This window comes from Rhinatrema bivittatum, chromosome 5 (assembly GCF_901001135.1).
Source record: "Rhinatrema bivittatum chromosome 5, aRhiBiv1.1, whole genome shotgun sequence".
NCBI classification, from domain to species: Eukaryota; Metazoa; Chordata; class Amphibia; order Gymnophiona; family Rhinatrematidae; genus Rhinatrema; species Rhinatrema bivittatum.
Window position 1 is genome coordinate 270,194,376 of NC_042619.1, and position 23,771 is coordinate 270,218,146.

The window sequence follows — 23,771 nt, forward strand, 5'->3', positions numbered from 1 at the left end:
CTTGCTCTTTCACTTACATAGGCTCTCAATCATGCAATTACACACATGCGTGTTCCCTCACCTACATAGGCACTCAATCACGCAATTACACAAATGCTTGCTCTTTCACTTACATAGGCTCTCAATCATGCAATTACACACATGCGTGTTCCCTCACTTACATAGGCACTCAATCACGCAATTACACACATGCGCGCTCTCTCATTTACATAGGCTCTCAATCACACAATTACACACATGCGAGCTCTCTCACATAGGCTTTCAGTCACACAATTATAGACATGCTCTCTCACATAGGCACTCAATGATGCAATTACTCAAATGCTCGCTCTCCCACTTACATAGGCTCTCAATCACGCAATTACACACATGCGCGCTCTCTCACTTACATAGGCTCTCAATCACACAATTACACACATGCGCACTCTTTCACATGGGCTCTCAATCACACAATTACACACATGCTTCCTCTCTCACATAGGCACTCAATCACGCAATTACACAAATGCTTGCTCTCTCACTTACATAGGCTCTCAATCACGCAATTACACACATGCGCGTTCCCTCACTTACATAGGCTCTCAATCACGCAATTACACACATGCGCACTCTCTCACTTACGTAGGCTCTCAATCACGCAATTACCCAAAGCGCGCTCTTTCACATAGGCTCTCAATCACGCAATTACACACATGTTCACTCTTTCACTAACATAGGCTCTCAACCACACAATTACACACATACACACTCTCTCACTTACATAGGCTCTCAATCACGCAATTACCACACATGCTAGCTCTCTCACTTACATAAGCTCTCAATCACACAATTACACACATCTTCTCATTTCGCAACTTTCACTTACTAATCCCAGATCACATATCATGCCTTCATCACAAAATGGTGATTTCACTATATCGACACGCCTCCATCTGCTCAAAGTAGGTTCCAGATGACTTCTCATTCCAACCACTTGTGTTCCCTGATGTTCATTTTTCTCATGGAGGCGTGTCAATATAGTGAAATCGCCATTTTATGATGAAAGCGTGATATGTGATCTGGGATTAGTAAGTGAAACCTGCGAAATGAGAACGGCGATGGTTACCATGTGAGGAAGTATTAGTGGATGATATAGTTATGGACACATGGGATTAAGGAAGTTGGATAATAACAATAATTGGTGCCACAGAAGATATTGATGTTGGGGAAATAAGATGATGAGAAGATTACACCCCCTGATGAAGCCTTGAGGGGTGAAACAAGGGTCCTTATCGGGAATATAGATGATATAAATGTGGAAAGGGGTTTGAGAAGACATATGATATAAGTCTGGTAGGAGATACTGGTTGGGACAATTTTAGTAAATGCCTTAGTTGGACATGAAGTATGAGTGTGAAGTATGAGTGGTGAGTATGTGTGGGAGGTTTTAAGGGGATCATTAATGAACATTGCTATCAGGATGTTTATATAATGAAAAATTGTGTATGTAAAATGTGTCCATAACACTGGGTTAGAATATATTTAAAAAGTGATTGTATATGTCATATTTGTAAAACCTTTTGAATAATAAAAATGATGTATGTCAATAAAATATGAGGATGTTAAATATAGTGGAATTATTGAACAGGTATATTTCCCCTATGTGTGATATGATGTGTTAGATGTCAGGGGACATGGCTACTGTGGCAGCGTAGGGCCCCTAAGGTCTGATTCCTCCCAGGGATAAGAAAATAAGAAATTGCCATGCTGGGTCAGACCAAGGTCCATCAAGCCCAGCATCCTGTTTCCAGCAGAGGCCAAACCAGGCCACAAGAACCTGGCAAGTACCCAAATACTAAGAAGATCCCATGTTACTGATGCAATTAATAGCAGTGGCTATTCCCTAAGTAAACTTGATTAATAGCAGTTAATGGACTTCTCCTCCAAGAACTTATCCAAACCTTTTTTGAATCCAGCTACACTAACTGCACTAACCACATCCTCTGGCAACAAATTCCAGGGCTTTATTGTGCATTGAGTGAAAAATAATTTTCTCCAATTAGTCGTAAATGTGCTACTTGCTAACTTCATGGAATGCCCCCTAGTCCTTCTATTATTCGAAAGTGTAAATAATCAATTCACATCTACTTGTTCAAGACCTCTCATGATCTTAAAGACCTCTATCATATCCCCCCTCAGCCGTCTCTTCTCCAAGCTGAACAGCCCTAACCTCTTCAGCCTTTCCTCATAGGGGAGCTGTTCCATTCCCTTTATCATTTTGGTTGCCCTTCTCTGTACCTTCTCCATAGCAACTGTATCTTGTTTGAGATGCGGCGACCAGAATTGTACACAGTATTCAAGGTGCGGTCTCACCATGGAGCGATACAGAGGCATTATGACATTTTCTGTTTTATTAACCATTCCCTTGCTAATAATTCCTAACATTCTGTTTGCTTTTTTGACTGCTGCAGCACACTGAGCCGACGATTTTAAAGTATTATTCACTATGATGTCTAGATCTTTTTCCTGGTGGTAGCTCCTAATATGGAACCTAACATCGTGTAACTACAGCAAGGGTTATTTTTCCCTATATGCAACACCTTGCACTTGTCCACATTAAATTTCATCTGCCATTTGGATGCCCAGTCTTCCAGTCTTTCAAGGTCCTCCTGTAATGTATCACAATTCGCGTGTGATTTAACTACTCTGAATAATTTTGTATCATCCACAAATTTGATAACCTCACTCGTCTTATTCCTTTCCAAATCATTTATATATATATATTGAAAAGCACCGGTCCAAGTACAGATCCCTGAGGCACTCCACTGTTTACCCTTTTCCACTGAGAAAATTGACCATTTAATCCTACTCTCTGTTTCCTGTCTTTTAACCAGTTTGTAATCCACGAATGGACATCGCCTCCTATCCCATGACTTTTTAGTTTTCTTAGAAGCCTCTCATGAGGGACTTTGTCAAACGCCTTCTGAAAATCCAAAAACACTACATCTACTGGTTCACCTTTATCCACATGTTTATTAACCCCTTCAAAAAAATGAAGCAGATTTGTTAGGCAAGACTTCCCTTGGATAAATCCATGTTGACTGTGTTCAATTAAACCATGTCTTTCTATATGCTCTACGATTTTGATCTTGAGAATAGTTTCCACTATTTTTCCCAGCACTGAAGTCAGGCTCACTGGTCTATAGTTACCCAGATCACCCCTGGAGCCTTTATTAAATATTGGGGTTACATTGGCCACCCTTCAGTCTTCAGGTACAATGGATAATTTTAATGATAGGTTACAAATTTTAACTAATATATCAGAAATTTCATTTTTTTAGTTCCTTCAGTACCCTAGGATGCATACCACCTGGTCCTGGTGATTTGCTACTCTTTAGTTTGTCAATCTGGCCTACTACATCTTCCAGGTTCACAGTGATTTTGTTCAGTTTGTCTGACTCATCACCCCTGAAAACCATCTCTGGAACTGGTATCTCCCCAACATCCTCATTAGTAAACACAGAAGCAAAGAATTAATTTAATCTTTCTGCAATGGCCTTATCTTCCCTAAGAACCTCTTTAACCCCTCAGTCATCTAATGGTCCAACTGACTCCCTCACAGGTTTCTTGCTTCGGATATATTTAAAAAAGTTTTTATTATAAGTTTTTACCTCTATGGTCAACTTCATTTCAAATTCTCTCTTCGCCTGTCTTATCAATGTTTTACGCTTAACTTGTCAAAGCTTATGTTTTATCCTATTTTCTTCAGATGGATCCTTCTTCCAATTTTTGAAGGATTTTTTTTGGCTAAAATATCCTCTTTCACCTCATCTTTTAACCATTACGGTAATCGTTTTGCCTTCCTTCCACCTTTCTTAATGTGTGGAATACATATGGATTGCATCTCTAGGATTGTATTTTTAAACAATTCCATGCCTGTTGAACACTTTTAACCTTTGCAGTTGCACCTTTTGGTTTTTTTCTATTTTCCTCATTTTATCAAAGTTTCCCTTTTGAAAGTTTAGTGTTAGAGCTGCAGATTTATTTATTGTCCCCCTTCCAGTTATTAGTTTAAATTTGGTCATGTCATGATCACTGTTGCCAAGTAGCCCCACCACCGTTACCTCTTTCACCAAATCCTGTGTTCCATTAAGAATTAAATCTAAAATAGCTCCCTCTGTTGGTTCCTGAACCAATTGTTCCATGAAGCAGTCATCTATTACATCCAAGAACTTTGTCTCTAGCAAGTCCTGACATTACATTTACCCAGTCAATATTGGGGTAATTGAAATCTCCCATTATTATTGCACTGCCAAATTGATTAACTTCCCTGATTTCTCGTAGCATTTCATCATCTGTCTGACCATTTTGTCCATGTAGATGGTAGTATACTCCTATCACTATACTCTTACCCATCACACTTGGGATTTCTACCCATATAGATTCTACTGAGCATTTAGTCTCTTGTATGATCTTTATCCTGTTGGACTCTATACCCTCCCGGCCGGATTTACGCGCGGGGGGCCCTCGCGCGCTGGCGCACCTATTTTGCATAGGCCGCTGGAGCGCGCACAGCCCCAGGACGCGCGTAAATCCCGGGGCTTTGTATAAGGGGCATGTCGGGGGCGTGTCCTAAAATGACGCGGCGTTTTCGGGGAGTGATGCGGCATTGCGGGGGTGGGCCCGGGGGCATGGCCGAGGCCTCCGGACCAGCCCCCAGGTCGGGTGATGGCGTGCCAGCAGCCTGCTGGCGCGCGCAGATTTACGTCTGCTTTTAGCAGGCGTAAATTGTGCAACAAAGGTAAGGGGGGTTTAGATAGGGCCGGGGGGGGGGGATGGGTTAGGTAGGGGAAGGGAGGGGAAGGTGGGGGGAGGGCGGCCTCGGAGGGAACAGGCAGTGCATGCTGGGCTCGACGCGCTGGGCTCGGCGCGCGCAGGTTGCACAAATGTGCACCCCCTTGCGCGCGCCGACCCCGGATTTTATAAGATACGCGCGGCTACGCGCGTATCTTATAAAATCCAGCGTACTTTTGTTCGCGCCTGGTGCGTGAACAAAAGTACGCGCTCGCGCAAAATTATAAAATCTACCCCAAAGTGCCACACCCCCACCAAGTTGATCCTCCCTATCATTGTGATATAATTTGTACCCTGCTATAGCACTGTCCCATTGGTTATCCTCCTTCCACCAAGTCTCTGTGATGCCATTTATGTCAATCTCATCATTTGCTGCTATACACTCTAACTCTCCCATCTTTCTTCTTAGACTTCTGGCATTGGCATACAGACATTTCAAAGTGTGGTTTTTGTTTGTATTAACAACCTGCTTTTCAGTTGTTAGAGATAATTCGGAAATAATTAGCTTCGGTGATTTTTTACATATAGGCACATGGTCTACGTTTGCTTTTATTGGTACCTCTGTTGGGATGCCCTAACTCTCCTGTTTCATTAGTATCCTTCAAGGATACATTTCTCCGAACCATGCACTGCTGACTGACTGTCTGCTTTCCCCCTTGTTCTAATTTAAAAGCTGCTCTGTCTCCTTTTTGAAAGTTAGTGCCAGCAGCTTGGTTCCACTCTGGTTAAGATGGAGCCCATCCTTTCGGAAAAGTCTCCCCTTTCCCCAAAGTTTTCCCCAGTTCCTTGCAAAGCTGAATACCTCTTCCCTGCACCATCGTCTCATCCACGCATTGAGACTCCGGAGCTCTGCCTGCCTCTGGGGACCTGCACGTGGAACAGGAAGCATTTCAGTGAATGCCACCCTGGAGGTTCTGGATTTCAGCTTTCTACCTAAAATCTGAAATTTGGCTTCCAGAACTTCTTTCCCACATTTTCCTATGTCATTGGTGCCCACATGTACCACAACAGCCGGCTCCTCCCCTACTGCCTATAATCCTATCTAGCTGACGCGTGAGGTCTGCCATCTTCGCACCAGCCAGGCAAGTTACCAGGCGGTCCTCACGTCCACCAGCCACCCTGCTATCTACATTTCTAATAACTGAATCACCAACTATGATGGCCGGCCTCCAGGAACTTATCCAAACCTTATCCAGGAACATATCCAAACCTTTTTTAAACCCAGCTCCACTAACTGCACTAACCACATCCTCTGGCAACAAATTCCAGAGCTTTATTGTGCATTGAGTGAAAAAGAATTTTCTCCTATTAGTCTTAAATGTGCTACTTGCTAACTTCATGGAATGCCCCCTAGTCCTTCTATTATCTGAAAGTGTAAATAACTGATTCACACTTTCGGATAATAGATGGTGGCATAGACTTTACACCAACTTATATCATGTTTTATTATTATAGGGGAGGAGTTTAGAAAGAAAGTACTCATATAAATTGCTCTGTAGTTCTTTTCTTATTTGTTGTTATACAAATTCATTCAGCCGCTACCTCCCCAGTTTGTCTGGTTCTTATATTTCTTTCCTTTCCCTCAGATAAAACCAGGGTTTGCAGTTCCTTCAATGCTTCCCCTAGTTAAGGTTCTGCCACTGTTTTATATTTAAGTGAATCGGGGTGTTCCAAGATCACTGCTATCAGCAAGGAGAAGTGCCAGCACCTTGTTCCCAATGTAAGTAGAACTTTGGATCAAAGAGCTGAGGGAAGAAAAAGAGGTGTGAAAACCCTCTCTCCTCCTCCCTACGCAAAATGTACCACTATAAGAAACAAATTATGCTTGAGCTCTTCCCCATAAAAAGGGAAGGCTGTAAGGCTAACTTCTCCAGGTACTTTTTACTGCAGGTTTTAGCCTGAATTTTCAAAGCTGAATCTTCTGTGCATAAGTTCACTTTGACAATTTGCAGGTGTGACGGGGATGTGCGTGTACATACGCCTGCTCCTAAGCAGGTTTAACTTGGCGTACATTGACTTATGCGCAGACCTTCAAAAGCAAGACTATCCTTTCCCTGCCCCAACCCTGCCCCCTTCCACCATCCCCGAACATCTGCTTCAACTTCAGGAAAGAGGACCTGCAAAATCGGGCTTCCTGTGTGCCTGGCACTGGGTTGATTTGAAAAGTAAGATCTAGCTGGATAGGATAGAGTTTTATGCATGAAAAGCGGCCGATGCAATATCGTGTGCTCAGGCTAGCGCACAGCTTAACCAGTGATTGGATGCATGTTTTGGACGCGCTAGGCTAACACCCAATGCAAAATGGGGATTAGCGTGTCCAAAATGTGTGTCCAAACTCATGCGTAGCTAATAGCGCTCAACACATGTATATGGCATATAAATGATGCTATTAGCTATTACGCCCAATGCAAAAAATTGCCATGCGCCCAGTGTGCACATTTTAACGTGACATATTTAACGCCGGCCCCAGAGCTGGTGTTGTCTTGCCGAGCATCAAGGGCTCACTAAAAAACAAAAAATTCTGCTTTCTGTGGTTCCTCCTACTTTTAGAATCATTGTGATACTAAGTAGGAGGAACCACAGAAAGCAGCAACATGAAAAAAGTCTTGACTGCGACCAGCTTATGAAAACGGCCATGAAATTTACCAGCGTCTGTTTTCCTAACCCTTGGCTGTGCACCCAGCCACGTCTCCTGGGCACCCGATGTCAAGGATACGCTAGGGATACACAATTAATCCCTAGTGTGTCCTTTTTAGCGAGGTACCCAGGCCAGGCATGACTGGGTGTGCATACTGTGCATTTGCACGGGGCAGCACACCTGGGGAAGGCAGCGAACCAGCAGCAGCAGAAGAGACCATGGGGCCGCTGGCAGCCAAAAAAGCAGAGAGGCTGCAAGCCACCGCCAGCCATCGGAGAGGCCCGTGTTTTTGTTGTGTGTGCGTGCAGCTGCATGCGCACTCAGCATCCACTCCCTCACCCTCCCAAACAGGAAGGCCTGCGGGACCAGCCCGAAGACATCAGGAGACCCGGGGCCATGATGGAGCTCATCCCACCACGGCCAGAAGACAACAGGAGGTCATGTGTGTATGTGTGTGAGGGACCAAGAGCATGTGTGTGTCAGAGCCTGTGTGTTTTTGAGCATATGTGCATCTGTGTGAGAGCCTATGTGTTTGTGCGAGAGCCTATGTGTTTGTTTGTGTGCCTGTGCGAGCCCGTGTGTGTCACACACAGGCTCTCACAGGCACACACACACACACACACACACATACACAATGTATCTGTGAGGATCAGGGAGCCTGTGCATGATAGAGAGAGAGAGTGTGTGAGAGATCGAATGTGTTATTGTGCATGTGTGTGAGAAGACGATAAAATTTGGATGTTCCTACTTCCCCGAATCCATGACAATCTCAGGATGACTGGAAATCAGAAATTACAAGTATGGAGAGCAGGTAATTTTTTAAAATCCTTATTAGTTTTAATAACTGGGTGTAATTTGATAATTTTGTTTTTTCAAAATATTTAATTTTTTTGGGGGGGGGAAGAACAATTTTTAATTATTGGATTTTTTATTCAGCAGATTTTTTAAATATTTTCTTGGTGTTTGGGAAATTTTCAATATTCTATTCTTTAACTGAAATATTATTTTTATGAATATGATTTTATTATGATTTTTTAGAATATTTTTTAATTTTATTATTTAATGTTTTATGAAGAATGGTAAAGTTTCTATTTTTCCATTGTTGCTCTGCATATAGAGGCTGGATTGTTGTGGGTTTCAGTTCAGCTCTTCTCAGTTTGTTTCTGTTTATACTTTCTGATCTCTTTATTCTGTATTTGGTCAGGGTCTCTCTGTGTTCTGCATATGTGTCTGAGGTGAGGGATTTTGCTGGCATGTAATTTCTGTGTAGGGATCTATAGCAGCCTGGTTTCCTAATAAGAGTTGTATTGGTATTTTAGGGCCTGGTTTAATGTGTGCAGTGTTGCCTTTTCATAGATAAGGTTGTTAGGGTTGTTTTGCTATGGAAGTTTTACTATACTGTAATGGTAATTCTGTTTGTTCATGGTTTTCTGAGGGCCAAGGCCATACCCACTACCCAGCACACATCACAAAAAGTCTAATTCCATAGGAGCTCCAAGTATCATTTTTGCAGAGTTTTCTGGTAGGCACCACAGGAGTGCATGTAAATATAATATGCATGCTGTGTTATTTTTGCCTCAGCAGACTGTACTTTTAAATGTTTTCATGTAAAATTTATTATAAATGCATAATTTAATTGTGTGTCAGGCCGATACAGTAAAAATTGTGGAAGAGCTCTTCCGGCGCGCGCACAGGCCACTCTCCTGTGCGTGCAATACAGTAATTTAATTTATTTAAATTAGGGCCGGCGGTAAAAAGAGGTGCTAGGGACACTAGCGCACCCCTAGCACCTCTTTTTTGACAGGAGCGGCGGCTGTCAGCGGGTTTGACAGCCAATGATCGATTTTGCCGGCATCGGTTCTCGAGCCCGCTGACAGCCACAGGTTCGAAAACCGGACGCAGGTAAAATAGAGCGTCCGGTTTTCAACCCGTGAGCCACGGGCCTATTTCAAATTTCTTTTTTTCTTTAACTTTCAGGACCTCCAACTTAATATCGCCATGATATTAAGTCGGAGGGTGCACAGAAAAGCAATTTTTACTGCTTTTCTGTGCACTTCCCTGGTGCCGGCAGAAATTAATGCCTATCTTTGGGTAGACGCTAATTTCTTAAATTAAAATGTGTGGCTTGGCTGCACATTTTACTTACTGAATCTCGCGGGAATACCTAATAGGGCCATCAACATGCATTTCCATGTTGCGGGCACTATTAGGTTCGGGGGGGTTGGACGCGCGTTTTCAACGCGCTATTACCCCTTACTGAATAAGGGGTAAAGCTAGCGCATCGAAACTGAATAAGGGGTAAAGCTAGCGCATCGAAAACGTGCATCCAATCGTGGGTTAACAGTGTGCTCCGCCGGAGTGCACTGTACTGTATCAGCCTGTGTGTCTGTAAAGGATATAGGGGTGTGTGGGGTGGCGTGTGTGTAAGGCTGTAAGATTTGCAAACAGTACCTAATACCCTTCCCTATCCATGGGTTCTGGGGTGTGGGTGGGGGTCTTGTCAGTTTTTTAAAATATAGATTGCAGGATTGAGCTGGGCTTTTTTTGATGGGCCTGGGACAGACACAGAATGAATGGGGGGGGGGGGGCAACACAGTAATTTTTTGCACAGGACAGCCAAAAAAGCTAGCACTGGCCCTGGCAGGACTTTATTACCATACTGCTTTGGGCACCCAGGAAATGTGGCTGTATGCACATTAAAAAATGGGTGCCCTGGGGGAGTGAGAGAGAAGGAGCTGGTTGAGAGGGGAGAAGGCATCCCGGCTTCTGTCTTGGACATTTTACCTGAATTTCTTCGAGGCCTGCTAGCGTGGTATCTCCATTTCCTCCCGCTGTCGCGCCACTGACGTCATCGAGGGGAGGGACCGGTAAGGCTAAAACCGGCCCCCCCTGCGGAGCGCAGATGGGGAGTGAGAGAGAAGGAGCTGGTTGAGAGGGGAGAAGGCATCCCGGCTTCTGTCTTGGACATTTTACCTGAATTTCTTCGAGGCCTGCTAGTGTGGTATCTCCATTTCCTCCCGCTGTCGCGCCACTGACGTCATCGAGGGGAGGGACTGGTAAGGCTAAAACTGGCCCCCCCTGCGGAGCGCAGATGGGGAGTGAGAGAGAAGGAGCTGGTTGAGAGGGGAGAAGGCATCCCGGCTTCTGTCTTGGACATTTTACCTGAATTTCTTCGAGGCCTGCTAGCGTGGTATCTCCATTTCCTCCCACTGTCGCGCCGCTGACGTCATCGAGGGGAGGGACCGGTAAGGCTAAAACTGGCCCCCCCTGCGGCGTGCAGATGACGCTGGCGTGCTGCCGAAGCTGCGCGCCCCAAAGGGGCGCGCGGGGTTTAGTTTCTTTTAAGCTCACGTTGGATACATTTTTGCCTGAAATGAATGTATTCATGGAAATCTACAAACGTGAGTAAATTAAGACTAAGCTCTCTCTCTCAGCCCCCATTAGTAAACTGTTGGACTTAAGGAAACAATTGAGATAACACACAGGAGAAGTGGGTTGTTTCTGGATGTTTAATTGGAATGCCGCATACCAAAAGGAAGGCCCGTATAAGGGAGGTATTAACATCCTCTCCAGTATCGGGCCAAGTTCAATCACAAGTTCATCCTTCTTGCTGTCTACAACAACTGACAATCTGGTGGACAGGGCTGCATCAGAGGTGGACTTGGAGCGAGAGTCTGCTTCTTTGGCCGAAGCCATCTAGTTAAGCCCCGGGGCTCCCAATGTTCCTATCCCTCCAGTAGTCCTACAAGAATCTGGTGTTGTTGAATCTTTCAAAATGAAATCATCTGAAGAAGGACTGGGGTTGGGGAACATTGATGCAGGGGGTGGAGAGAGGGGAAAACCTGAGGAGAGTACAAGTTTAATTCCACATCCTTCAGTGATAACAATGGATGTGATCTGGGCTGCAATTAAGTCACTAGAGGTGGCAATATTAAAGTTGACCAATACCCATGTAGAAGTTCAGAAAAAAGTAGTAGAAGTAGAAAGAATAGCTTCAGTACATCAGGATAAATTGGAATTGCAAGAACGATTGAACAAGATAGAAACTGTTCAATATAATTTGGTGAAAAGTGAGACTCTAAATGTGAAGAAATTGGAATTAATGGAAAATAATCTAAGATATTCAAATATAAGAATACTGAATTTCCCATATTTGAGAATGGTATCACCCAAGGATATGTTTAAAGAATATCTTCTACATATATTAAAATTACCAGAGCAAGCTATTCCTGCTCTGGTAAAGACTTACTACATTTTGAAAAAATCTACTGTAAGAACAGAGCAGCCGGGGCAATCTATTGATTTATCTGATGTTTTGGAAACAACTTTGGATACAGTAATAACATCAAGAGAAACTCTATTTGTCTCCTTTATATTTCCTCAAGAAAGAGATACAATCTTGCGTTTATTTCTACGCAATAGATTGTTAAATTACCATGGCCAACAGATCTGGATTTATCCCGATCTGTCCAGGGCCACACAAATAAGGAGACAGGAGTTTCTCAAATTGAAATCTGGCACCATTGCTAGGGGAGCCAGATTTTTTTTTAGATACCCATGCAAATGTGAAGTGTGGTATAAAGAACAGAAGTATGTCTTTTTTGAAGTTGTGGCACTTCAGGCATTCCTCGATTCACACCCCCAAAGTGCAGAAAATGTTTGAGAGCTGAGAAATAGATTCGGTTGTTATTTTCAGATATCTCTAGTTGCCTTGTTTAAATGATTTTTCTTCATATCTATCTTTTTCTCTCGCTCATATTGATTTATATCCAACAGTTTACTTTTTTCTTTAAGATATTACTGTACTTTGATTATAAGGGTAAGAATTTAAGATTTAACTTGATAATATTTGATACTTTGTATTAAGAAGTATTTTGCTTGTTATAATTAATGGAGAAAACTAAAATAAAGAATTAAAAAAAAAAAAGGGTGCCCAGTTTGGACACACATTTTAAGCACGATTGATTGCATCAGCCCCAAAGTACTTTAAAAATCAACCCCAGAAAGGCTACCTAGTATTAAGACAAATAATAAAACAGGAGGGATACGAGACTACCTCCCTCCAACTACACCCATACACATCAATGAAGAGGATAGTACTGCCAACAGATTATACAATACACCCAGTAAAAATGCTTCCTAGAGCACGCACACACACATAAACGAAGAGGATAGTACTGCCAACAGATTATACAGTACACCCAATAAAAATGCTTCTTAGAGCACGCACACACACAAATGAAGAGGATAGTACTGCCTGTTGCGCTCCCGGTCACTGGGGCAGTGACCGGGCCCTTACCTCCCGCTGTAGCGCCGCGGTTCGCAGGGTCCCGGGCCTCCCGTGCCGCGTGGCAGCGGCTGAAAACCGCCGGGTGCTGGGCCTCTCAGGCCGCGTGGCAGCGGCATCTCCACGAGGGAGACGCCGCCGAAGACTCCGCCCCCCGGGACTGCTACGCGGGCGCGCGCGTGAAGACCTGGCTTTTCTGTCTTGAGCCCCGGATGTCAGGCTCCGCCTCCTGATGACGTCAGACGCCGGTAAGGGGATTTAAACGGGGACCCGGGAGTTCAGACTTTGCCTTGCAATGAGGTCACTTCTTGAAGTGCTAGTTGCCTCCTGTTTCGTCGGTTCCTGATTCCTGCCTGCTTGCTTCGGATCCTGCTTGTCTGACCAGTGTTTCCTGCTTGCCGCCTGCCTTGATTCCAGTCGTGATTCTGAATAGTCTGCTTGCCGCCTGCCCTGATTTCTGCCTGTGACTCCGATTCCGCTTGCCTGCCGCCTGTCTCGACCTCTGCCTGTGACTCCGATTCCGCTTGCCTGCCGCCTGCCTCGACCTCTGCCTGTGACTCCGATTCCGCTTGCCTGCCGCCTGCCTCGACCTCTGCCTGTGACCCCGACTCCGCCTGCTAGCCTCCAGTCCTGACTCCGCTCTGTGACTTCGTCAACCTGCTTGCAGCCAGTCCTGATACCGGTTCACACTCTTCCTGGGTTCATCAGTACTTCGCCTAAGTCCCAGCGGTCCGGTCCCTATGGGCTCCTCCTGGGGGGACCTCGGACTTCCAGGGTGAAGACGCCTAAGCCCTAGCGACCCGGGTTCCTACAGCTCCTCTGGAGGGATCACGGGTTTCCAGGTGAAGTCTCATCAGCCCAGTGTGTGTTCTGCCTCCCCGACCGTCCTTCCTGGCCGGTCGGCCCAAGGATCCACTTCCGGGATTGGATAGTCGCAACACTGCCAACAGATTATACAGTACACCCAATAAAAATGCTTCCTAGAGCACGCACACACACATAAATGAAGAGGATAGTACTGCCAACAGATTATACAGTACACCCAATAAAAATGCTTCCTAGAGCACGCACAAACACAAATGAAGAGGATAGTACTGCCAACAGATTATACAATACACCCAATAACAATGCTTCCTAGAGCACGCACACACACATAAACGAAGAGGATAGTACTGCCAACAGATTATACAATACACCCAATAAAAATGCTTCCTAGAGCACGCACACACACGTAAATGTAGAAGATAGTACTACCAACAGATTATATAATACACCCAATAAAAATGCTTCCTAGAGCATGCGCACACACACGTAAACGTACAAGATAGTACTGCCAACAGATTATACAATCCACCCAATAACAGTGCTTCCTAGACCACGCACACAGACGTAAACGAAGTGGATAGTACTGCCAACAAATTATATAATACACCTAATAACAATGCTTCCTAGAGCACGCACACACACGTAAACAAAGAAGATAGTACTGCCAACAGATTTTTTTTTCAAATTTAGATGTATGTTGAATGATATTCACCCTGTGAAAATCTTATTTGACTTACTGTTTTTACTAATAAGCCATTTTAAAAATTATCACAACACACAATTATTTTGTTGGTCATTATTTACTGTCATGTTCTATGGTTCAGGTAGTCATGTTCTGTTATAGGGATGTGCTGCATTTTAAAACATCAACAATGTTTTCTATATATATATCATTTGGTGTCATTTTTCGCCAAAATGACACAAAAATCTAGCAAAATATTGTTTATGTCATTCATGTAGTTTTATCATGTGCTAAAATGTTTTAGTGCATGCTAAACTACTAAGTGTGTGCAAATTGCAAAAGTACATGCATTGTAAAAGGAAACAAATAGTGCATGTTGTAAAACAGCTCAAGCAAAATATGAAATTAACAAAACAATATACTTTTAAAAGCAAAATAAAACAAATTAATGAAATAAATGGAAAACAAAATGAAAAACAAAAAGGAATGGCATTTTTTTTCCATGCATACTCCTATACTGCAGTACACTGGTCTGCCAAATCGATGGCATTCTTGAGTGGCCGAGTGTGTCTAAACCAGTGAATTCAGGGGATTGACTATTCTTTTCACATTGAGTATTGGACCATTAATGAGCAGGTTAAAGTTAAAGCAGCAGTGAGGCACCTCTAGTCTGAACCTGGTGTGTATGCCACGGATGTGGTTCAGATAAACTGCTTCGTGACTCATTAACTCCTGGTGTGTCACCCAGATACGGACTTAGGCTATCGAAACAAATCTTGTTTCCAAGCTGGGCTTCCCACACCTCTTGCAAGATATAAAAGTTAGCAGTTGCAACTTGTATGATTCCATTTGATTCTGCCTGTGGCTTCTTCCCGTGCGTAATATATCTATAGGGAATAAAAAAAGGTGAAGGCAGAAATGAAGGCACTGGTATGTATCATCAAACCGTATCTATATCTTTTGCTGGAAATGCCAGGGCGATGTTATGAGAGGCAAATATATTGGCAGAAATTAGATGAGTGCCTCATTTATGTTTGTGAGAGGACGCTGTGAGCTTGAGCATAAGTCTCATCATGACTGGAATAAATCCAGATTTCAATGGGCATGATGGACTATGTAAAACTCTCTTAGCATTTTTCTGTTTGGGGAATAAACAGATAGCGATGTTGGCTCTTTAAAGATCAAGATGTCCAATGTGTGTGGCTCTTTGAGGGTGCCACGTTTGTGAAATCAATGTGAGGATGAGAAGCGTTCAAAACAAAGGTGCAACGTTTCTAGGGAGCTTTGGCAGAGGATGGAAACAGCAATGCCCGGGAGTGAGAATTTCATGACCTTTTCCTGAGGTCCTGTGGTAGCAAAACTCAGGAGTATCTTATTACAATGAAGAATTTTTGAGAAAGCATTCCAACATCTTCCACACTCTACTTACTGATGGAAATAAAGAGCATAATTTATAATCACACTGTCAATGAAATCAGCGGTAGGTGAGGCAGTGTATGCGCTTTACTCCATGCAGCGTGCATCCTTTATGAATTTCTTATGATTGAGACATAGAAGTGGGGGTGAGGAAGGGATCAGTTACTGATCTCTTCTGACATTGTTTTTTTTTTATGTTTACCATTAAAGTAGTTTATTATCTGTGCTTTATTATTGGTTCACTTTACAGTATTTTCAATGCCATCGTACTGCTGTGAAACTGCAATCTGAAAAAAAAAACTATTAACATTACAAATACTGCATTAGTCTAGCTCAGGAGCCAGCTCTGGTCCTCCAGAGCCGCAGAGAATATGCATGAGATAGATTTGCATGCACTGCTCCAGTCTGCATGTTTGTTTTTTACTTTAAGTTACTACATCCTATAAAAAATAGAGATGACATGGGATGTGCTCTTCACTTCTCTCCCCATCATCCAAGTTTGAGAGTAGTGATAATAACATGTTTGCAGAAAACATGCTAAAATAGATTTTAAACTTAGGTAATCAATAAAGCTCCTACTAATCCTTGATTTGCTAATATATATATATATAGAGAGAGAGAGATATATATAAATCAAATGGAACTAGTCATTAACATAGAAAAAACCGAATTCCTCCATCTTGAATGAAAAAACATAACAGTCATCCAATCTCCAATACTACTAAAAACAATCAGAAAATTGAAATAGCCGAGAAAGTACTGAACCTCGGGGTAATAATAGACACTGAACTCAACCTCAAACAACACATATCATTAAAGGTCAAAGAAGGATATGCCAAACTAATGGTACTCAGGAAACTTAAACTGTTACTAAATCAAACAAACTTCCAAACTGTCCTACAAGCGCTAATATTTGCCAGCACGGACTACTGTAATGCCCTACTATTAGGATTACCATACACGACAATAAGACCACTCCAAATTCTACAAAACTCAGCCGCACCAATTTTAACAGGAAAAAGAAAAGAGATCACATCACTGCAACACTGGCTGAACTATACTGGCTGCCAATTGAACACAGGATAAAATATAAAACCCTTTGCACTATACATAAGCTAATCCACGACGAGAAAGCGGAATGGTTAAACACAACTCTCCGAGTCCATGTCCCACACAGGAACCTCAGATCTGCCAACAAAGCCCTCCTAACTATCCCCTCAGTAAAAACTGCAAAACTAACACAAGTCAGAGAAAGAGCACTATCATTGGCCGGGCCGATACTATGGAACACCATGCCCACAGAGGTAAGATTACAGAGAGACTTCAAGACTTTCAAAAAGAACTTAAAGACATGGCTCTTTAGAGAAGCCTTTTTACAAGGAGAGCAAGAAAGAGAGAAACGCTGAAAGCTGTACACACAAAACCTTTATACAGCACTAGCACAGTATATGTATGTACGTCATGGTTTGTTTACTACACCCTTAATTGAAATGTATAAATAAGTATTTTATTGTAATCACAGGACAGATTAAACAACACTGAACATATAGACTTTATTATGAAACTATGTTACCGAACTTATAAGGCACCACCCTAATATTAGGAACAGAAACATGTACAATTTACTATATGTGCCTCTATGTAAACCGTTGTGATGGTAATATACTGAATGACGGTATAGAAAAGATTTTAAATAACATAAATAAATAAATAAATATATATACTAAAAAATTAAAAATGAACCACAAGGATACCATTTGTGAAGGTTTTAGAATGATGATGTTGCCACATCTGCATGGGCAAAGCTCAAACGAAAAGACAAAACAGGGTCATGACTATTAGTGAAAAGCGCTGATTGCCCCCAGTGTAGACTGTATTAGAGTTCTGGCAACCTTCACTCTTGCCGTGGATTCTTGTGGCAAGCTGAGAACATTTACAAATTTCCTACTGCCCATTTTTCGATTTTGCTATGGCAGGCTGCAAAAAACCTATGGCTGGAAATCTGTGGGAGCTGGAAATCTGTGGGAGCTGGCACTGGATTGTGCTGGCACTGGATTGTGCTTGGATTGTGCTTGGATTGTGCTTGGACTTCCAGTTTTTCTAAAATCCTGAATTATTTTTTGCTTTTGTTAACTGCCTATGGTTTATTGTGTAGAAAAAAATAAAAAGCTTTCTCACCTGGAACTAAAGGCTATATTTGACTAGAAATAAGATTTCCAAATTTCTTTTACAGATTGCCATCACTGCCCTCTTCTTTGTCCAAACGCTGGCTGACGATGTAAGTACATTGAAACGGTAGTAGGAGAGGGTGGATAGAACTCTGCACTAGTAAGTGGGGAGGTAATCATATAGTACCTAACCCACCATTGCAATAAGAGAGGGTGGATAGAACTCTGCACTAGTAAGTGGGGAGGTAATCACATTCCTCATATAATATCTAACCCACCGATGCAATAGGAGAGGGTGGATAGAACTCTGCACTAGTAAGTGGGGAGGTAATCACATTCCTCATATAGTACCTAACCCACCGTTGCAATAGGAGAGGGTGGATAGAACTCTGCACTAGTAAGTGGGGAGGTAATCACATTCCTCATATAATATCTAACCCACCGTTGCAATAGGAGAGGGTGGATAGAACTCTGCACTAGTAAGTGGGGAGGTAATCACATTCCTCATATAATATCTAACCCACCGATGCAATAGGAGAGGGTGGATAGAACTCTGCACTAGTAAGTGGGGAGGTAATCACATTCCTCATATAGTACCTAACCCACCGTTGCAATAGGAGAGGGTGGATAGAACTCTGCACTAGTAAGTAGGGGAGGTAATCACATTCCTCATATAGTACCTAACCCATCGTTGCAATAGGAGAGGGTGGATAGAACTCTGCACTAGTAAGTGGGGAGGTAATCACATTCCTCATATAATATCTAACCCATTGTTGCAATAGGAGAGGGTGGATAGAACTCTGCACTAGTAAGTGGGGAGGTAATCACATTCCTCATATAGTACCTAACCCACTATTGCAATGTCCTTCTTCTCTGTACAGTCAATTAGTATCATAAACCAGGGCAACGATGGCGGCAGTGTCCACCAGACTGTGAACATCAACAACAAAAACAACATTGCCAACATTAATTCTCATGCTGGGATGTGCTCCTCAAATTCAATTTTTGATTATGGACGTGTAAGTCACAAACCCTGCAAAAGTTGGGGAGCTTTTCTGGTGATTCCTCATGTACAATTTTCTGCTGTAACATATGCAACCTTTTCCTTTTCTTTTTATTTTCTTCTTGTTTTAATAGGACTGTATAAAGCTTACAGTACAGCCTATATGGGCAATGTCTACTGTAGCAGTTTCCAGTCAAGTGAACGTTGTCAAACTGTTGAATCTCTATTTTGATTATTAAAGGGTCTCATTGCTACAAGACTGCTTTCCCGCAGAGCTTGCTACGTTGGTAGAATGAACAGGGAAATCTTCCCCAGTCTGCAGGAGCTCAGACAACTTGCTTATAACCAAAAGGTAATTGCATGATGTGTCTGTGGATTAGAGCAGCAGGGTAGGGCAGGGCACTGCAGGAAAAACTCAAGGGCAAAAAAATAAACCCAAATCTAATACACACAAATCAAGATAATCAAAATAAGGAACAGGGAATGTTTTGTCTTTCAGATTATAATCCCACATCTTTGGTTTTCAATCTACTTCATCTCTCTCCCCTCCACCCGCTAAAAAACATTTTCTTACTATATTCTTACTCTTACTGGCAGACACCCAACAAGCCATTTACAGGGAATGAGTATCTGTAAGCTCTATCCCCCACCCTACTGCTAACACCATCTCCCTCCTGCAGGATGATCTAGAAGATGTAGCTGCTTGCTGTATCTGCTGGTCCTCGCAGATCATGCCAACTAACTGCCAATTTCCCACCATCTTCCGGACACTTGTGCTGGAAGCCACTGTCCGAGCAACACATGGTTCCACTTGTGGGGATCTACACATATTTTATATTTACAGAGATCTGTTATTGTATGTAGTGGCAGTTTCCAGAATGAGTCTAATAATCTTGGGGGCAATTTTAAAATCCCCCACGTATATTCTCTTTGAAAATTAGTGCAAATTACGCATGCTAAAAGCGCCCTTGCAGTTGGCACCTGCTATTTCACGTGGACGGCCAAGAGGTGTAAAATAGCATGCGTACTTTTGAAAATGCGCTATTATCCTCCCCGACCTGAACACCCCCAAGAACGCCTGCTTGCAGCCTGGTTCAAGGTCTGCATACTCTGCATGCATGCACATGCTTTCAGCCTGCCAGAGGAAGGCAATCATCAGATGGGGCAATCAAAGATGGGGCAAATATGGCTTGATTGCTTTGAAAATGGTCCCTTTCACTAATAAAAGGGTTCTTGAATATGTTGAATGTTTTTCTTGGTTGTGCACATCTCTGTCTGGTTTAGGAGATCAAGAAAAATCAAAGCACATAGCAATGTGGAGGCCGATATTCAAAGAAAGCTGAGTGCCTGACCAAGACCCCTCAGTTTCAGGTTGAAAAGTCACCTAACTTGAGATGACTATACTGAACCATCTACATTTAGGAATGCCCTAAGTCAGGCACAAAGCATTGAAAATAAGCACAAAGTGCCTAACTTACTTCACCTGATCCCACTCCAGCTTGCAAAAATGGGCTCCTAATTTTAGCAGCTCAGCAGAGGAAAACCATCATTAATGCAGATCTAGATGCTTAATTTCTTAAGTTAGAGGCCTTTTGAATATCTACCACATATACCACATATAATTTAATAGGTTTGAGAACCTATGCCATATTTTAATGGGGTTCTATTTGTTTTTGTTTTTTTGTCTAGATGCAGAGGTTTATTCCTTTCCCAAGACAAGTCCGGCTGCAGTACAGTTCTGCAAAATCTCCATTCGTCGATATAGCTCAGTTTGGGCCACACATTGAAGCAATGTGTAGAGCTATCCCTACTTATCCAGTGCAGCTAGAAGGTAGGTCCCTAATTCATGTCAAACCTACCTGACAGCGAACATTTTCTCAGCTCACAAATTAGTCAAACGAACAGGAAATCTTTGTTCACCTTTCTCATCCAGGGAGTTTAGAAACTGCTAGGGGTGTGCATATAAATAGTTTTCAAGCTTTTTTTTAAATTCATTTTTCATTTTGTTTGATGTTTTTCACTTTGTTCTATTTATTTGAAGCAAAATAAATACCAAATAAAAAAACAAAACAGAAAGTAACAAAAGGAATGGGCCAGGCTCTCCTCCCCTGTGATTTTGTTGCTTTTCTTTGCTTTTTCAAATGATGTATAACAAAACAAAGGGTGACTTTTTTACGCTACTTCAGAACTGATGCGCACCTCTAGAGGCTGGTTCCAAACTGGTTTATAGCTGAGAAATGAATCATCTTCAACAAATCATATTGAAAACTGATTCAAACCTGGTTTTCAATGCATTGAGATGTGAAAAGAGGGCTGTGCTGTATTTATACTAGAAGAACACTTAATAATCAGGTGTTATTCAATAGTGATATATGTTTTCTAAAATCTTGTTGCAATATTCTGAGAAAGGAGTAATGTGCATTAGCAGGGCATTATATAGTTATTATAATGCACATTAACTGCTTCTCAGAAGATCCAGTCTAGAAGCTCTGGAATTTGTTGCCAGAGGATGTGGTTAGTGCAGTTAGTGTAGCTGGGTTCAAAAAAGGTTTGGATAAGTTCTTGGAGGAGAAGTCCAATAACGGCTATTAATCAAGTTTACTTAGGGGTAGATTTTAAAAGGTGCGCACGGGAGTAGATTTGTTCGTGCAACCCGGCGCGAACAAATCTACACCTGATTTTATAACATGGATTTCGTATCTTATGCACGTAACCCTTTGAAAATCTGCTCCTTAGGGAATAGCCACTGCTATTAATTGCATCAGTAGCATGGGATCTTCTTAGTATTTGGGTAATTGCCAGGTTCTTGTGCCTGGTTTGGCCTTTGTTGGAAACAAGATGCTGGGCTTGATGGACCTTTGGTCTGACCCAGCATGGCAATTTCTTATGTTCTTATGTTCTAATATCTAATCAAAAGGAAAATGAGATTTGCTAAGCATGTAATCAGAAGCTCTGGTAGCAAATTAGCAATAATACTGGCAGGAAAAATGGCAAAAGAGAGTAGGGATGTGCTGGGCCATAACATTTGTTTGTTTTTCATTTTGTAAAATGGCTTATGTTTTTGTATGTTTTAATTTTTTTTGTTTTTTTGTTCTGTTTCTTTTTCTGCAAAAAGGGTGCAATATTTGCTGGAAACGAATCGGGAAAAAAAATGTTCAAGCTTTGTTTGTAGAATTTCTTTTGTTTGATACGAAACAAAAGCAGGTTCAAATATCCAATTTTCTATTTTTGTTCCAAATGAATATACATCCCTAAAAGAGCGAGAAGAGAGTAGAGAGTGGTCTAGGGCAATGACATTAAAAAAAACATGGGGAAAAGAAAGAGGGGAGCAGAGCCCAGAGAGATTTGGTGTGCCAGAATTGCCAACCTTTGATTGATGATAATATAGAAGTTGTTACTTTGAAGTTCTTTGTTCCGTTGTATTTCTTTTTAAAATGCAATTACAATAATCTAGGAAATGAGAGCAATTCAGTATGGAGAAGGCCATCCATATTGTAAACACCAAGCTGTGATCAGTGTGTCCAAAGTCTAGTAACCTATCATTGAACGGGCACCCATAGTCTTGCTACAGAATTATTAAGCATTGATTAACCAGGGAATACGAGCAAGCTTGTTTATGTCTATTTGTTTTTTTTTTTGTACACAGTTTTCTAGTATCTTTAGGAGAAAATAAATAAATAAAATAAAAGCAATATAATTATTCAGTGAGTAGTAGGGACGTGCTTTCATTTTCAAATCATATGGAAAATACAATGAAATTAGTGTTAACAATTTGTGTCATTTCCAATCTGAAATGATGCAAAAAATAGCAACAATTTGTTTGTTTTGTCATTTTAGTATAGACTAAATGGTTTTAGCAATGACAAAACAAAAAAATTATTATAAAACAAAGTGAAAAATAAAACGAAATGAACATTTTTCCCATGCGCACTCCTATTGCGTAGTGTATCAACTATGCAACAGCAGACTAATTAAGCATTCAGTAGTGTACTGGCTAATAACAGTTTAGCAGGTAGATGTTGCACCACATGCAGTCCCAATACCAGAGGGTGCCTAACATGCCCCAGGAAAGCATAGCTGATAAGATGGCTTATGACCCTGCCCATGTCCAATCAGAAGCCTGAGTTTTGCATAAAGAATATCCATTAGCAAAACATTGCATAAAACGAGCCCCCTTGCAGTCTGATAACTGGATGTTCTGCATGCAAATAATATGCCTGTTGTGAAATAATGGAAAAATACTGAAATGCATGTTGCAGGTGAGATCATAGCATCACCACAAAGTACATACAATGTACTTATTGTTTGTAGTATTTATAGCTGTAATGTACTACATCTATACTCTAAGGTGTATCCAGCGAAGAATTTAAAAATGAGAAAGACATTCATTGTTACTTTTTTCTCTCTTTTTCCCTCCTGTGTCTAGAAAATGATTTTTTCTTCGAGACTGCAGGTTGTGCTAAAGCCGGACTCCTGGGTATCTTTGGCATTTCTGTCTGTGGTGGCATAAGCTTTTAAATATTATCCTTTCACTAGAGGAAAAGAGTCTTTTCTGGAAAGGTGTGGTGGGAATTCTTTCGCACTTGGGCCTGATGCAGTTCAGCTTCCACTCACTGCTATGCCTTGAGCTTCCCTTTTGCCTTTTGTTCAAGAAAGAAGATCTGTGATAAAAGAAATAAAAGATGATGTGGCATTTAAGTGCTCTTGAAAGACTTCCTTTCATCAATTTTTTCGTTAAAAACCCAAAGTATGGTATTGCCAAAGGGATATCGCGTCAAACAAATTTGATCAATTTCATTGACCGGATCACCAGAAAATTAGGTCATGTGCTGGAGGTGCTTAGGGTTGCCAACTGACTCCAGATTTTCAGGACAAGTTGATCCAGTCCTGGTTTTACACCCCCCCCCCCCCTCCCCCCG

The 23,771-nt window shown here is 42.0% G+C and overlaps 1 protein-coding gene across 1 annotated transcript; it reads left to right on the forward strand.

Moving 5' to 3' along the window:
* The first annotated feature begins 15,074 nt into the window (after positions 1-15,074).
* On the forward strand, positions 15,075-23,550 carry GKN2 (gastrokine 2). Its single transcript, XM_029601785.1, has 6 exons — positions 15,075-15,195; positions 17,915-17,959; positions 18,731-18,868; positions 19,094-19,204; positions 20,542-20,683; positions 23,279-23,550. Exons 1-6 carry the CDS (start codon positions 15,184-15,186, stop codon positions 23,368-23,370), a joined length of 540 nt encoding a protein of 179 aa, XP_029457645.1. The 5' UTR covers positions 15,075-15,183; the 3' UTR covers positions 23,371-23,550.
* The last annotated feature ends 221 nt before the right edge of the window (positions 23,551-23,771 follow it).